The 14,609-nt window shown below is 40.4% G+C and overlaps 1 protein-coding gene across 2 annotated transcripts in view; it reads right to left on the bottom strand.

Moving 5' to 3' along the window:
* SEMA5B (semaphorin 5B) overlaps nucleotides 1–14,609 on the bottom strand; it is a 622,390-nt gene that overhangs the window by 214,516 nt on the left and 393,265 nt on the right. For both annotated transcript variants that reach the window (XM_070730236.1, XM_070730229.1), the window contains one exon: nucleotides 11,454–11,553. In XM_070730236.1, the coding sequence (XP_070586337.1) occupies nucleotides 11,454–11,553 (100 nt within the window). The remainder of the gene's footprint in view (nucleotides 1–11,453; nucleotides 11,554–14,609) is intronic.

Below are 14,609 nucleotides of genomic sequence, written 5' to 3' on the forward strand. Positions count from 1 at the left end.
GGCCTCCGGAATGGAGGGCCTCTCCCCTGGTTAAGGATTTGACCTTTTTAGAGCTCTTTCCCTTGGTAGTGGCCTTAGAGCTTTGGGGAGAGCAGTTTAGGGACAAGACTGTGCACTTTTGGTGTGACAACCTAGCGGTTGTCCATGTTGTGAACGCCCTGTCCTCCAAGAGCGACAGGGTCATGCAGCTTGTCCGCCATTTTGTGCACAGGTCTCTGTCCCTAAACACTTTGTTTTTGGCTAGACATGTCCCCGGGTTAGATAACGGGATTGCTGATGCCTTGTCCCGTGGTCAGTTGTCCAGGTTTCGGACCCTGGCCCCGTGGGCCCGCGCGTCACCAGAGACTTTTCCCGACCACCTTTGGAGCCTGGGCGGGCTCCCGAGCAGTGGAGAGAAGAGGCCTGCAGGGCTATGGCCCTCTCAGTGGCACCAGGCACCCTGAGGGCTTATCAGCATGCAGGTAAGGAGTTTGGGGATTTCAGGCATGATAAGGGTTACCCCCATAGTTGGCCTGCCCCAGTAGAACACCTGGCAAAATTTTGTGTCCAGCTTAGGCAGCATGGCCTTTCAGTTAGGACAATTAGGTCCAAGTTAGCCGGCCTCGCCTTTCTGTCCAAGGCGAGGGGGTTTGGGGACTTTTCTGGTGACTTTCGCATTCGGAAGATGCTGGAAGGCTGGGTGAGGGAGCGACAGGGGACCCCTTCTGATACGCATCAGGCCCTGACGGTACAGCAACTGTCACTGATTAATCAGGCTTTGGACAGTCTGTGTGCCTCTCTGTACGAGGCCCGTCTTTTTAGGGCAGCGACTTGTGTCATGTTTTTTGGGGCCCTACGGGTCAGCGAGGCCATGGCCTCCTCGCAGGCTGACACGTTGCTTCGTGCCTTCCAGTTCTCTGATCTAGCCTTTAGGCAGGGGGGTGTCACCCTTTTGGTGAGACATTCCAAGACAGATCAGTTGCAAAGAGGGGTTAGGATAGAGCTTAGCGCGGCCACCGACCAGTCTGTGTGCCCGGTGGCTGCTCTGCAGCATTTTTGTAGCTTGAGGGGGTCGGGGCAAGGGTACCTTTTTAAACACCAGGACGGTACCCCTCTGACCCGTTATAAATTCTGGGTTATAGTGTCCAGAGCCATGGCTAAAGTAGGCATTGATCCCGCCGGTTATGGAACGCATTCGTTCCGTATCGGCGGCGCCACTAGTGCGGCACTTTCAGGTTTCCCGACCCAGAGGATTCAGGAGATCGGCCGCTGGTGGTCAGCGGCATATTTGGGTTATGTTAGGCCTGCTGAGGATCCAGGTCAGGGTCTTAGGCTAGGTAACCTCTCTGTGTCCTCTTCTAGGTAGCCATGCCATCATGAAACCGACGGCGTTGCTGTGCGGCCACAGCATGATTTTTTGGGCCGGCCATTCAGCAGCAAGAAGCGCCGTGGGGACCCAGTTGTCCTTGGGCTGTTGGGTCAATGTCGTGTGGATGGGAAGGAGAGGTATGCGGTGGGAGAGCCTTCTGCCGCAGTTGCTGGGAGGGTGGCATCCCAATGCTGCGCCCAGGGGTCCTGGGAGGGCGGCATCCCATGGCTGCGCCCAGGTGGGTCTGGGAGGGCGGCATCCCATTGCTGCGCCCAGATGGCTGGTATTGCACTTAGGTGGCAATGACCTATGCCTGCTTGGAGGTCTGCCCTTGATCTGCCAGGCTCGCAAAGATCTGCGGTGGCTTCGCACTGTGTGGCCCAAAACGCAAGTGGTGTGGTCAGAGATCCTCCCGAGGATCACTTGGAGGGACGCCCTTTCCCTTAGGGCCATTCACCGGGTTAGGCGGAGAGTAAATAAGGCCCTGGGTAAAATAGTTAGGCAATTAGGTGGGGTTGTAGTGGCCCATCCCCTCATCACTGTAGATCGGCCGTGGCTTTACCGGGCCGACGGCGTTCACCTGTCAGAACAGGGGAACGCCATTTTCTTACAGGACCTGCAGCAGTCACTGCGCGAGCTGGTGCAATTAGAGGAGGGAGTCGGGGGGCCAAGATAGAGATCTGACCCCCGCTCCGTGGCAGGTTAAGGGCGGAAAACTGGGGGTGGTTTAGCAACTGCGTGTTCTCCGTTGGGCATCTTTGGGGATGATTGACAGGTTCTATCCAAGCTTGTGGTGTTGACAACCTGAGCAGTTTGGGGGGAACCTGTCTTTGGGTCCCGCACATTTAATTTCCCTGTTAGGGGTTAGCCAGCGGGACCTCCCACATGCAAGTGCATGGCAGGGTCTCAGGTGAGGGAGGGGTCCCTCACCTTGACTAGCATGGAGCTACGCCCATAAGTTGCCCAGGAAGTTTATGTTACGTCATTTTCCGCCCCGGAAGCATTTGTTTGACCCTGCAGGTCCATTGTTTGGGTCATAGTTAGTTATGTTAATTATGCTGATTTATTTAAATAAATTATGCTAATTTATTTTAATAAAAATGACCCCGTTTTAAATCCAGCTCTTGTGTCCGTGTTGTTACTCCGGCTCTTCTGCAATATATATTATCCTGCCTAATGTATCAAGCCAATAATATACTTTTCTTGGGAAATGTGACCATTTATAAGCCTCAAGTTCACTCTAAGAAGGACAACAAGAGGTTTAGTAGGTTTGCCTTCCTGTTCTGGTTAAGAATGCTATTTAAATGCATTGATTTTGGATAACTCATATGAAGAATTTGGCACTAGCAGCAGCCCACCCCCTAGAAACACTGTATATTTTGACTGAATAAATAATTTTTATATTACAGTTAATTCTTTCAAGGCTATCGGATGGAAATACAGCAGAACTAATAAAAATATCAATATGAGATCGCCTACTAATTATAGGGGGGAAATGCAGCTAACCAGTCTACGGAGAGGGGCGGCATACAAATCTAATAAATAATAATAATAATAATAATAATAATAATAATAATAATAATAATAATAATAACTTTTCTGAATGAAATAGAGAACACAATAGCTTTAAACATTGTTGTGATTCTTCACCAAATTTTTAGGGAAATCTGAATTTATGTTTACAGGGGACTGATGAAAAAAAATCTATGCAAACCACACACACACACACACACACACACTGCCATGCCATCCGATACTATCTCAAAGTTCAGCTATAAGATAAAGGAAACCATGTGTAATGCTTCTTAAAGCACACAGAAACTATGTATATTTATAGGGTTACTGCTGGAATTCTAGCTTTTAAAATTGGAGATGAAAATTGTATCAAGCTATGATACCTTATCCCGAATGTCCTTTTGCAGGGATGCCATTACATTTCATAATCGGCTCATTTGAGACCTTCCATACATGTGGGAAACCTGTAATATTTTATTTATTTAAACATAGAGTTATTTATATGCTCCTTCACCAGATCATTATTAGTGGTGTAGATCTGTGAAACTTTCCATAAAATAGGTGTTGTGATTGTACCTCAATGCCTCTTCTCATCAGGTGGAACCAGCCAGTATGCAAATTGACTGACTTGATCCTCAAGATGATTGGTTGAGGATTTCCCATTCCTAGAGGCTGGTTCCACCTCAGGATGGAGAACTATTAAGTACTACAAGCAGTCCTCGATTTATGACAATTGAGACTGAACATCCATTGTTAAACAATGTGATTGTTAAGTGAACCAAGACTGATTTTAGGACATTTTTTTGCCATGCTCATTAAACAAATCATGTGACTAGTAAGCAAATCACACAAATTGTTCAGCAAATCTGGTTTTCCCCTTTGACTCTGCTTGTCGGAAGCCTCCCGGGAAGGTCAAAAAAGGCAATCACATGATCTTGGGACATTCAACCATTCTAAATACATGCCGGTTACCAAGCAAACAAATGTTGATCAAATAACTATGGGGACATTCTGATGTTGTAAATCACTTTATAAAGTGCTGTCATAACTTTGAAGGCTTGCTAAGTGAATGGTCATAAGTAGTGTTGGGCAAACCCAATGAAGTTTGGGTTTGGTGGGTTCGGACGAACTTGGCGGTGGAGTTCGGGTAAGTTTGCCGAACCCAAACCCGAACCCCAGCACTTCCCATCTTCCACCAAAGCAGCCCATGGCTGCCTGTCTCTTTTTATTTCTTTTTATTTCTTACGGAAAAGGCTTGGACACCGCAGCCCCACCTTTTCCATAAGAAATAAAAGGAGACAGGCGGCTGCGGGCTGCCCTGGGCAATGGGCACAATGGGGGGGGGGAGAGCCGCGCTGCCTCCGAGCTCAAAATTTCCCCACCTCGGGAATGGCGGTGCAAGTCATGTGACAAACATGTGCTCTTTGGTGCTTAATTTATTTACGAATACATACTGTGAAATAATGAGACATATTTATTTAGTTACATTATTTCCAAAGCACTTGGAATTCATTGCATGGGTCACCAAATTGTTTTCAAACAAAATTAGTTGATATTTTGACTCTTTGTTATATTCTTGGAATAAGTCAGAAAAATTATATAATGATAAAAGCCTTATGTGGAATATCAATGTTCAGTAAAGAAAGTAACATCTGCTTTTTACATTTTCTCTTCTTCATCATGGGTGTTTTGGCTGTCTCTTAATTATCTGATGCTACTAAGCTATTGTATGATTTATTTATTTTAATGCTCTTTTTCAAACAGCTACAGATTTTTTGCGGTTGTATTTAAGATTAATTATTTGATTGACTGATAATCTACTTCTGCTCCAGTAAGCACTCCAGCTTTTTATGTATCTATATATCATATATATTAAAATAGAAAATAAAAATAAAGTAACTCTCTGACACTATCTTTAAGAGATGTAAAACAGGTATATTTGGCAGTACTGGAGATTTATTCTTAATATATCATCTAGGGGGAAATTCTTCATGGTTTATAGGTTTACTTATTGTAACTTACTATAGCATAATACAAAATGGAACACAGAAATGAATGTTCTTTACTATTTTAAATGTTAGGACTTCGACAAATATGAAGGTGTGATCCATCAACATCCTCTGTAGCAAAACACTCAATAAAAAACAGCAGGCACTAAGGTTCTTTAGCTACAGGGACTATTGAGAGTTTGGCTGTTTGTCGAACAAACAAGCAAAACAAACAAACACAGAGAGTTCTCTTACCATCTGACATTTAGATGCAAGGTAATATACTAAAGAAAGAAAGAAGTATAATATTCTACCAAGAGGTCCAATTCAGGATGCTGTTTAGCCGCCCCAAGTCTTCAGAGAGGAGCGGCGTAGAAATCTAATAAAACTTAAACTTAAGGGGCGTGCATAAGCACACCATTGTGCCTACCGTCCCTGTCCTATTGCCTACTTTTTATCATTACTTATCTAATGTTTTATATGTACAAATTATCACCCTATAATTGTTTGACAAATAAACAAACAAACAAACAAACAAACAAACAAACAAACAAACAAACTTAAAACTCTTTATTGTAATGAGACCAGGTGATCTCAGGGATTGCCTCTCTCAAATTATATCAGCTTGGGCATCCTTGATTCTCTTTTTAGATTCCGCAGACAGGACATGTTGTGGGTACAATCTTACATTGGGCAGGTCCCAGGTAGTGAGTCTTCTCTATTGTGGCATTTTGTAACATTCATTCCCTCCCTGAGACTTAGGTTAGTGCCATATCACTTTTGATGCTCCAGAAATCCATCAAGATCTGATTATGCCCTCAAGTTTCGGAGGGAGACACGACCGGAGACTTATTTAGATGACTCTTCTATTGAGATGGCTTCTCTCTCTTTCTCTCTCTCTCTCTCTCTCTCTCTCTGTCTCTGTCTCTGTCTGTCTGTCTGTCTGTCTGTCTGTCTGTCTGTCTGTCTGTCTGTCTGTCTGTCTGTCTCTCTCTCTCTGTCTCTCTCTCTCTCTGTGTTTGGGATTTGTGTATATTTTTAGTTTTCATTATTTCCGTTTTTAATGCTGATTTTTTCACTTTAAATGTCTGTGTATTCTTTTTGACTAACTAGTGCACACCACCAGAAGTAAATTCCTGTAAGATGGGCTGCTACATAAATTAGATTATTAAATAAATAAAATAAATAAATAAATAAAGACAGCCAAATGAACATTCAGAACCAAGGCAGTCTTTTGTTTGATGGGGAATGTATCTTTTTAAAATAAAAATAAAAATAAGGATGAGAATATATAAATGTTCCCAGATGAAAAGTGTAAATCTTAGATTGGTCAGTTGGTGAATAAATTACAATCAAGACTGTGTTGTTTATCTCAGAGACAAGTTAAATGGGCCTCTTATTAGCACTTGAGTATTGAGATGACAATAGGGAAGGTAATCAGCTATAACTTTTTTCCCCCCAGGAAAAATTACATCTATCCGCAAGGGAAAGTTGGACCAATTAGATGCTCCAGATTTTAATTTTGATTATTATAGTAGATCCTGATTCAAATCTCAGTTAAATTATAATCAACATGATGCCAAAAGGTGAACCCTTCCTTCAACCAGGTTGGAAGACATCCAGAGAGCTGCTTGGAAACAAGGGCTACATGCAGTGAAAGGCGAACAAACTTTTTACTACCACACTGTGGGCATGGCTTATGCAGGGCGCCCTGCATTTTCTTTCAACATCTTTCAGTGCAAATTGTGTGCTCTGGGGTGGAGCTCCATTTTCATTACCCCACTGCATTCCCCCCCATCCAGGCAGTAGCCCACCCCTGGCTACATGTATTAACATTGAAAGGATATCTTGATGGTGACATGCCCAGACGCTGAAAGAAAATTCAGCATAGATATCCACAGCATTGGTACATATCCGAAGAATGAAATTTCATATGGCCGGAACAAAAATGGCAAAACACAGCCTTTCGGAGAATCAAAAAACTGTTTTTTATATGCTGTTGTGAGCTGCCCCGAGTCTTTGGAGAGGGGTGGCATACAAATCTAATAAATAATAAAATAGTAATAATAATAATAATAATAATAATAATAATAATAATAATAATAATGGACTGTAATGTAAGAAGTCACTTTTCACATCAGAGGATCATCAGATCTACTGCAGGCAAGAAAATCATGGAAGAAATGTAGTGGGCAACATTGTTAGAGAAAGGTTGTCAAAAGTCAATACTTGAATGCAATCTAAGAACTCAGTGAAGAACTCAAGACCCAGGCAATCCAATCAATATTATGGTGATTCAAGCTGATGTACTAACCAGAAGCAAGGGAAGCAGAAAAGGAACATATCTATGATTATTTGTAACATCCTGCCACAACATTAACAAGATAGCAGGGGTAAAATGCTGCCAGTTCACTAGTACCTGTTGGTCATCAGAGAGCTGGTCACAAAGGTAGCACGAGGCTCCATCTACCCACCCAGACACCCCCATTTGGGTTCTTTTATAAAGTATTCTGTGCATGTGCAGAATGGCAGTGTCTGGATTGGGGGGGGCGGAGTCTTGCACTGCCTTCGCGACTAGTTCTCCAATGACCGACAGGCATGAGCGAACTGGGAGCATGTCACCCCTGCAAGATAGCATAAAAATTATTTTAAAAAACTGGAATGATGAAGCTGGAGTAAGCAGAAAAGTGGTCATAGTGTACAGAATTAAGCAAGGGTCAAAATAAGGAATTCAGCCATAAATATGCTATTGGTGTACTGCATTCTCTCACTTCCCCTTTCTGTTTTTCTGCCTCTACATTGCTTTTTAGATACAATTTCTTGTCATTTTTTGTTCTTAAAGAGAACTCTTAACAAACTTCCTCTATCTACAATCCTCTACAAGTATCATTAATTAAATAATTCAATATAATCTATTACAATTTTGCCTTCCACTTTTCTTCAGCTGGTTTCACTGTGTCAACAGAAAGGCATCTCATTTTCTTGTGGCTTTTGCATTTCAGGTTATTTTTTATTTGTTTCATCTTTAATGAGGCCATAAAATTCAATAACGGAATTCTTCAGGTGTTCTATTTATCGAATATAACCCATTAAATCTATTACTGACCTTTACCATATAATAAAGAATAATGCAGAGGCCATATCTTGTTCATCTGACAATTTTGTTTTCTTTGGTTTACATCGTAATTTTGTGAGCAAGAGACCATGATCTAAAATGCACTCGGCATCAGACCTTGTTTTTGCTGACTAAACAGAATTTCCGAAGGCGTTTGTTCTAAATATTTATCTATTTGTCTTTCTCTGTGTCTTCTTTGTTTCAAGATGGGCAGCATATTATAGAATAGAGGGGCGGCTTATAAATCTTTTTTTTTTTAATGTTTTAAAATTATTAGATTTGTCTTGAATTGTTTTATTGTTGTTGTGAGCCGCCCCGAGTCTACGGAGAGGGGCGGCATACAAATCTAATAAATAAATAAATAAATAAACAAATAAATAAATAAATAAATAAATAAATAAATAAATAAATAAATAAATAAATAAACAAACAAACAAACAAACAAACAAACAAACAAACAAACAAACAAACAAATGTGAATGAATGAATGAATGAATGAATGAATGAATGAATGAATGAATGAATGAATGAAACTTAGAAACATAGAAACATAGAAATCTAACGGCAGAAAAAGATCTCATGGTCCATCTAGTCCGCCCTTACACTATTTTCTGTATTTCATCTTAGGATGGATATATGTTTATCCCAGGCATGTTTAAATTCAGTTACTGTGGATTTACCAACCACGTCTGCTGGAAGTTTGTTCCAAGGATCTACTACTCTTTCAGTAAAATAATATTTTCTCATGTTGCTTTTGATCTTTCCCCCAACTAACTTCAGATTGTGTCCCTTTGTTCTTGTGTTCACTTTCCTATTAAAAACACTTCCCTCCTGGACCTTATTTAACCCTTTAACATATTTAAATGTTTCTATCATGTCCCCCCCTTTTCCTTCTGTCCTCCAGACTATACAGATTGAGTTCATTGAGTCTTTTCTGATACATTTTATGCTTAAGACCTTCCAACATTCTTGTAGCCCGTCTTTGGACCCGTTCAACTTTGTCAATATCTTTTTGTAGGTGAGGTCTCCAGAACTGAACACAGTATTCCAAATGTGGTCTCACCAGCGCTCTATATAAGGGGATCAGAATCTCCCTCTTCCTGCTTGTTATACCTCTAGCTATGCATGCATGAATGAATGAATGAATGAATGAATGAATGAATGAATGAAATCTAAATGAATGAATGAACATGAATTTAATAAACAATTCATCAAAAATATAAAAGTAATCTTTTACAAAACTTTCTAAGCTAGCAGTGATTTTGAAGATTTTTTCCCCTTAGCATCTCTTCTGGCTGTCTTCTTACCTACTGTTCTTGAATCATCTAACATCCCAGATCATGCCTTTTGGCTGGCTTTCCAAATAAATAAATCTTTTTTTCCTTAGGTTTTGTTTTTCATGTCATTTTTGTTTCAGCCATAAATTAGTACAGTGTTTCATCCAGCGGTCTAAGCCAGTACATGCACACAATTTAATACAAACATCCTTAAGCATTTTATTTCTAAGCATCCAGTTTGGGGATGTTCTTGTCTCGACAAGATCTAGCATAATCGGCACAATTCCTAAACATCAGAAATAAAGGGGTGGGGGGGAAACAGTATGGTAGGTGTAATCTTTCTCCTATGTTCTTTATCGAAAAGCATCTATGTGATTTATGTTTACCTCTCCACTAGACACATACTGCACTGCATTAGCTCTATCTCATCTCTGAACAAGATGATAATATCACATTGCTACCCTTTAATTGCCATTTCCTTGCTCTTTGGAAAGGCTGTCCTTTCAGACAAATGAGGAATTAAATGATGTTTTTAAACTCTCAAAGTAGATTTAAAAGGTCTATGTGGCCACTTTTCAGAGTGACAAATAGCCTCAAGGGAACAGAATTATGAAGCCAGATCCAAAAGGATGTGACGAATGGATATTCAACTTTTTTTTGGTCCTGCGCGCAACATTTTTGCAAGAGGAAGACTGTATAATGCAATACATATTGAAAAGATGTAAGAGTCAAGTAGGAACCTGTTCATATTTTATTTTATTTATTTATTGGATTTGTATGCCGCCCCACTCCGTAGACTCAGGGCGGCTAACAATAGTGATAAAAAACAGCATGTAACAATCCAATACTAAAACAACTAAAAAACCCTTATTATAAAACCAAACATACATACAAACATACCATGCATAAATTGTAAAGGCCTAGGGTGAAAGAATATCTCAGTTCCCCCATGCCTGACGGCAAAGGTGGGTTTTAAGAAGCTTACGAAAGGCGAGGAGGGTGGGGGCTGAGAATTGCCAGCCAACAGAGACATTCAGTAGTTAAAGAGTTAATGTGTGTTTTTCCCCTCTGAGCACACCCCCTCATACATCACTCCCACAATTCATATCTTTCCTACATGTCATATCCGCCTGCCTACGTAAGCAGGCACATTCCAATCTATTCTCTTCTGTGTTCAGCCATGTTACAGCTACTTCATAAGTGCCGCTCCTGGCACTCTATTTTATTTTCTGTTTATTAAATAAAGTTTGTTTTACTTTGATTGATTCCTGACTGCCGAAGACTCATTAAAATTCCATCCATCCCAACAAATCTCTGGGGGGAGTTGGTTCCAGAGGGCTGGAGCCGCCACAGAGAAGGCTCTTCCCCTGGGTCCCACCAAACGACATTGTTTAGTTGACCTGGAGAAGACCCACTCTGTGGGACCTAACTGGTCACTGGGATTCATGCAGCAGAAGGCGGTCATATCTTAAACAACTCTCACATATCCTTGAATAATCTCACCTATAATATGAAGATTGGGCTATTTCAGAGAGCTGCTTTAAATGCTACTGTGATAATATCTCAGGCATTTTGGGTTACAGAAATACTAAGAATTTAGGAAGGTGTAATTTCAGTTCTTAAATGCTGTCAGGATATATGTGTTACTTATGTATAAACTAGGGTCTGCTAATTTTATTATTAGTAATCATAGGTTATGCAAAAGTTAAGTGGGTGGGGGGGCATAATCGTTTTCTGAAAAGTGCTCTAACAGTAGCACAGATGATCATTCTAATTCATTCAAACTAAAACTTCTCCAAGACAAATTACCTGGCATACCAGGGCTATACAAGGTAACTATGTGAACATGTCCTCCATTAATGCACTGAATTCTTTCTTTCCTCTAGTTCTGTTTCCATACATGTGGATGGACACCACCTCACTGAGAAAAAGATTTTATAGCCTTTGTGATCTGTGGGAAATGACAGCTTTTTGCTTCATTAATTCCTCATTTTACTTACATTTCCCCCCACAAGAATGACTGGCAATTTTCTCCTCTTCAACATCATTACTGCATTTCTAAAACCTTTCTACATAAATTAAGGCTTTGCTTTAAAAGCAACATGGAGTGTGCTTGCAGGCTGAAAAAGCAATCTCTTTTTTGCAGACAGTAACATTCAGGCAATGAACTAGAGAAGCAATCTTGCTCCAATTAAAAGGATCTAATTTACCTGGCTCCAACAATGAGTTGATTCCTATTGGCATCTAGAGCAAGCTGAGAGAAGTCCCGTACACCAGAGTATGTGAAATTTGAAACCCAGGGCTTCAGATCTGCAAAGAAAAATGGGGGGAAAAATAGAGGAAAAATGACATTAGTGGTGAGCAAGATTTCCACATGGCATTCAACTGGGGGGGTCACCAAGGTAGCAGCTACTGAAGCAAGGTTTGTTGGTTTTCTAATTAATTCAATTCAGTTTTCTAATTCTAATAAAGTCCATTCAATGGTCAATTTTCTAATCTATGTTGTAGGCAATGGAAAGAATGGACTGTAGCTTCATATCTTATTATCACAGATTGGGCAAGACATTTTATGGCAATCACTATAACTATATAATTCAAGGTGTTGGTTATCACTATAAAGCCTCAGGGCCAGATTATCTTCGGGAACACCTTCTACTGCTCAGCTCCCAGTGACCGATAAAGGCCCACAGGGTTGGTCTTCTCTGGGTCCTGTTGGCTAAGCAGTGTGGGTTGGTGGGGCTATGGGGGGAGGGCCTTCTCTGCGATGGCACTGGCACCCTGGAACCATCTACTTCCCGAGATCCATAGTGCCCCCACCCTACTGGTCTTCCAGAAGGCCGTAAAGACCTGATTTTGTCAGCAGGCCTGGGGCTGTTGGTCAAATAATACATCATCTAGATCCAGCCACAAAAGAGATGCATGATTTTATTAATGGGTTTTTAAATAAATAAATAAATAAATAAATGAATGAATGAATGAATGAATGAATGAATGAATGAATGAATGAATGAATGAATAAATAAATAAATAAATAAATAAATAAATAAATAAATTGTTCGTTTTTATATGTTGCTTCCTTGTTGTAAGCTGCCCAGAGCCCTTTGGGAGTTGGGTGGCATATTAAATGAATGAATGAATGAATGAATGAATGGACGGACGGACGGACGGACGGACGGACGGACTGACTGACTGACTGACTGACTAACTAACTAACTAACTAACTAACTAATAAATAATATTCCAGCATAAAATTCTTTTTTAAAACAAAATAAAATCCCACTAGGAAGAATGGGGAGCATTCATTAGAAACTATAGAAAGATGTGGAGATATAAATATCCAGTAATACAAGAGACTTTAGCTTCCTTGTGTTGAAAAACTTTAGCACAATAAAGTAGCATAACACACAAAAAAATATCTGGACCTCCATCCTCTCTGAATGGCAACTTTCCTCTAAAATTAGACACGTATCAGGTTATCGTGCTAAAAGGATAAAAGGAACATAATTATTCTTAAGGGTTAGTAACAAGGATGTTTAACAGATAAGGCTTTCTGTGCACTCTAAGGTTTAAAAAATAACCTTGCACTACCACATATAAACATAAGACACAGAGTTCTATTAAAAGCCCTCAAAGTATGCTTTCATTAGCATTTGGTTTATAAAGGATCTGACCAAGATGGAATAAATGAGGAAGGAAAAGAAAACAACAATAATAATAGAAAAGGTAAGTTTCAAGATAATTAAAAATTCTGTTCATTTCCTGTGTTCCAGTTAGATAGATTTATTTGAGAAGGAAAAACAATAGAATATAAAATTTCTAAAAGAGATGTTTACTCCCAAATCATTTTAAGATGAAGCCTAAATTTCCAACCTTAAACACATGAACCATAAAAATAGAAATGCCTATGAAATTATTTTCAGGATTACCAACTGACATTCAAAATACCCCCACTGTTTGTACTGTGTGGGTATTTTAAAGGCATTATTTTCTATAGGAAAGAAATAATCCAATAAAATAACTTTCAGGTTGCTTATCATTAAAATAATGGAAGAGGTTTTGGCTTTTAGTTTTTTTCCGTGGTATTATAAGTAGTTTAACACTTGTTTATTCAATTTATATCTTGTCTTTCTGCTCAGATGAGCACTCAAGGCAGCTAATATAATTAAAACACATGCAGACACAGTGTAAAGATTAAAACTAAATGTTTCAAGTACTAAAACAATTAACAACCAAAAGCTTGATTAAAAAAGATGGGTCCTTACAATTTTTTTTGAATGCTGAGAGAAATGGATCAAAATTTAAGGGAGTTAAGAGGGTGACCATGTGGTTATGCCTGTGTGTCCTTTAAAGGGGCACATTTTAACATTGGTTCTTATTGGTAGAAATGCTATCCTAATCCCCTGGAGATTTCACATTTAACAGCTAAAATGATTTCAGGATATCATATGGCACCTGTATCTTGCAGTGCTTTACACCACCAACAAGTATTAGGTATTTTTCATGGTTTGTCCCACAGAAAATTCATGACAACAGTAAAGACAGGGTACATCTAAAACACAGATAATTGTCAACAAATTTGCTAGGCGCCAAAACTTAACTGTGCGAAAGTGAAATGAAGGAGACTCAGACAAGAAGTACAAGATGGTTCCGTTTATTCAGCTCTTCCGCAAGTGACTTCAGCAAGGAACGCATCTGAGCTGTCAGTGTCAAAACAGCCCTATTTATACTTTAAAGGCTCGCGCCTAAAAGAAACGGCCGTGCGTCTTAGCCAATCAGACGCGGCCAAGGTTTATTCATAGTTAGGAACAGTATTTACAAAATCTTTCTTTTACAGAGTTTTACATTGGTTATACAGACTTAACACCCCTCCCTCATTAGTTGAGACAAACTGTCAATCAGTGAGCCAAGTGACGTAGTCCTCCAATCGATTGGGCCGGCGTGACGTGCGCTCAGACCTGCGCAGATCATTACCGGCTGGTATGTCTATGGTGGAGGTTGGCTCGCTGTTGTCTCCTGTCCGCGGCTGGGCCCAAGTTGGGGCTCTGGCCTGCGGAGATGAGTATGCTGGTGGCACACCGTGCCCTGAAGAGGAGGAAGGCTCGGCGTCGCTGGAGGATGCATCTGGCTGTGGTAAGTCCTTTTGTAATTCCAAAAGTTCGAGTTGCGAATTAGTGTCTGCTTGGGGGGAAGAATTTCCGTTAGCGGCCGGCTCTCCATTTGGTGTTATGCGCCCTCTTAAATGATCGATGTGCCGCCTCCATGTGCGGCCATCTTCCAATTAAACCACATAAGATTTTGGGGCTGTTTGTTGCATTATTTTTCCTTTCAGCCAATTCAACCCCCCGTCAAAATTTCTAGCAAAAACA

This window comes from Erythrolamprus reginae, chromosome 1 (genome assembly GCF_031021105.1).
Source record: "Erythrolamprus reginae isolate rEryReg1 chromosome 1, rEryReg1.hap1, whole genome shotgun sequence".
Lineage (NCBI taxonomy): Eukaryota > Metazoa > Chordata > Lepidosauria > Squamata > Dipsadidae > Erythrolamprus > Erythrolamprus reginae.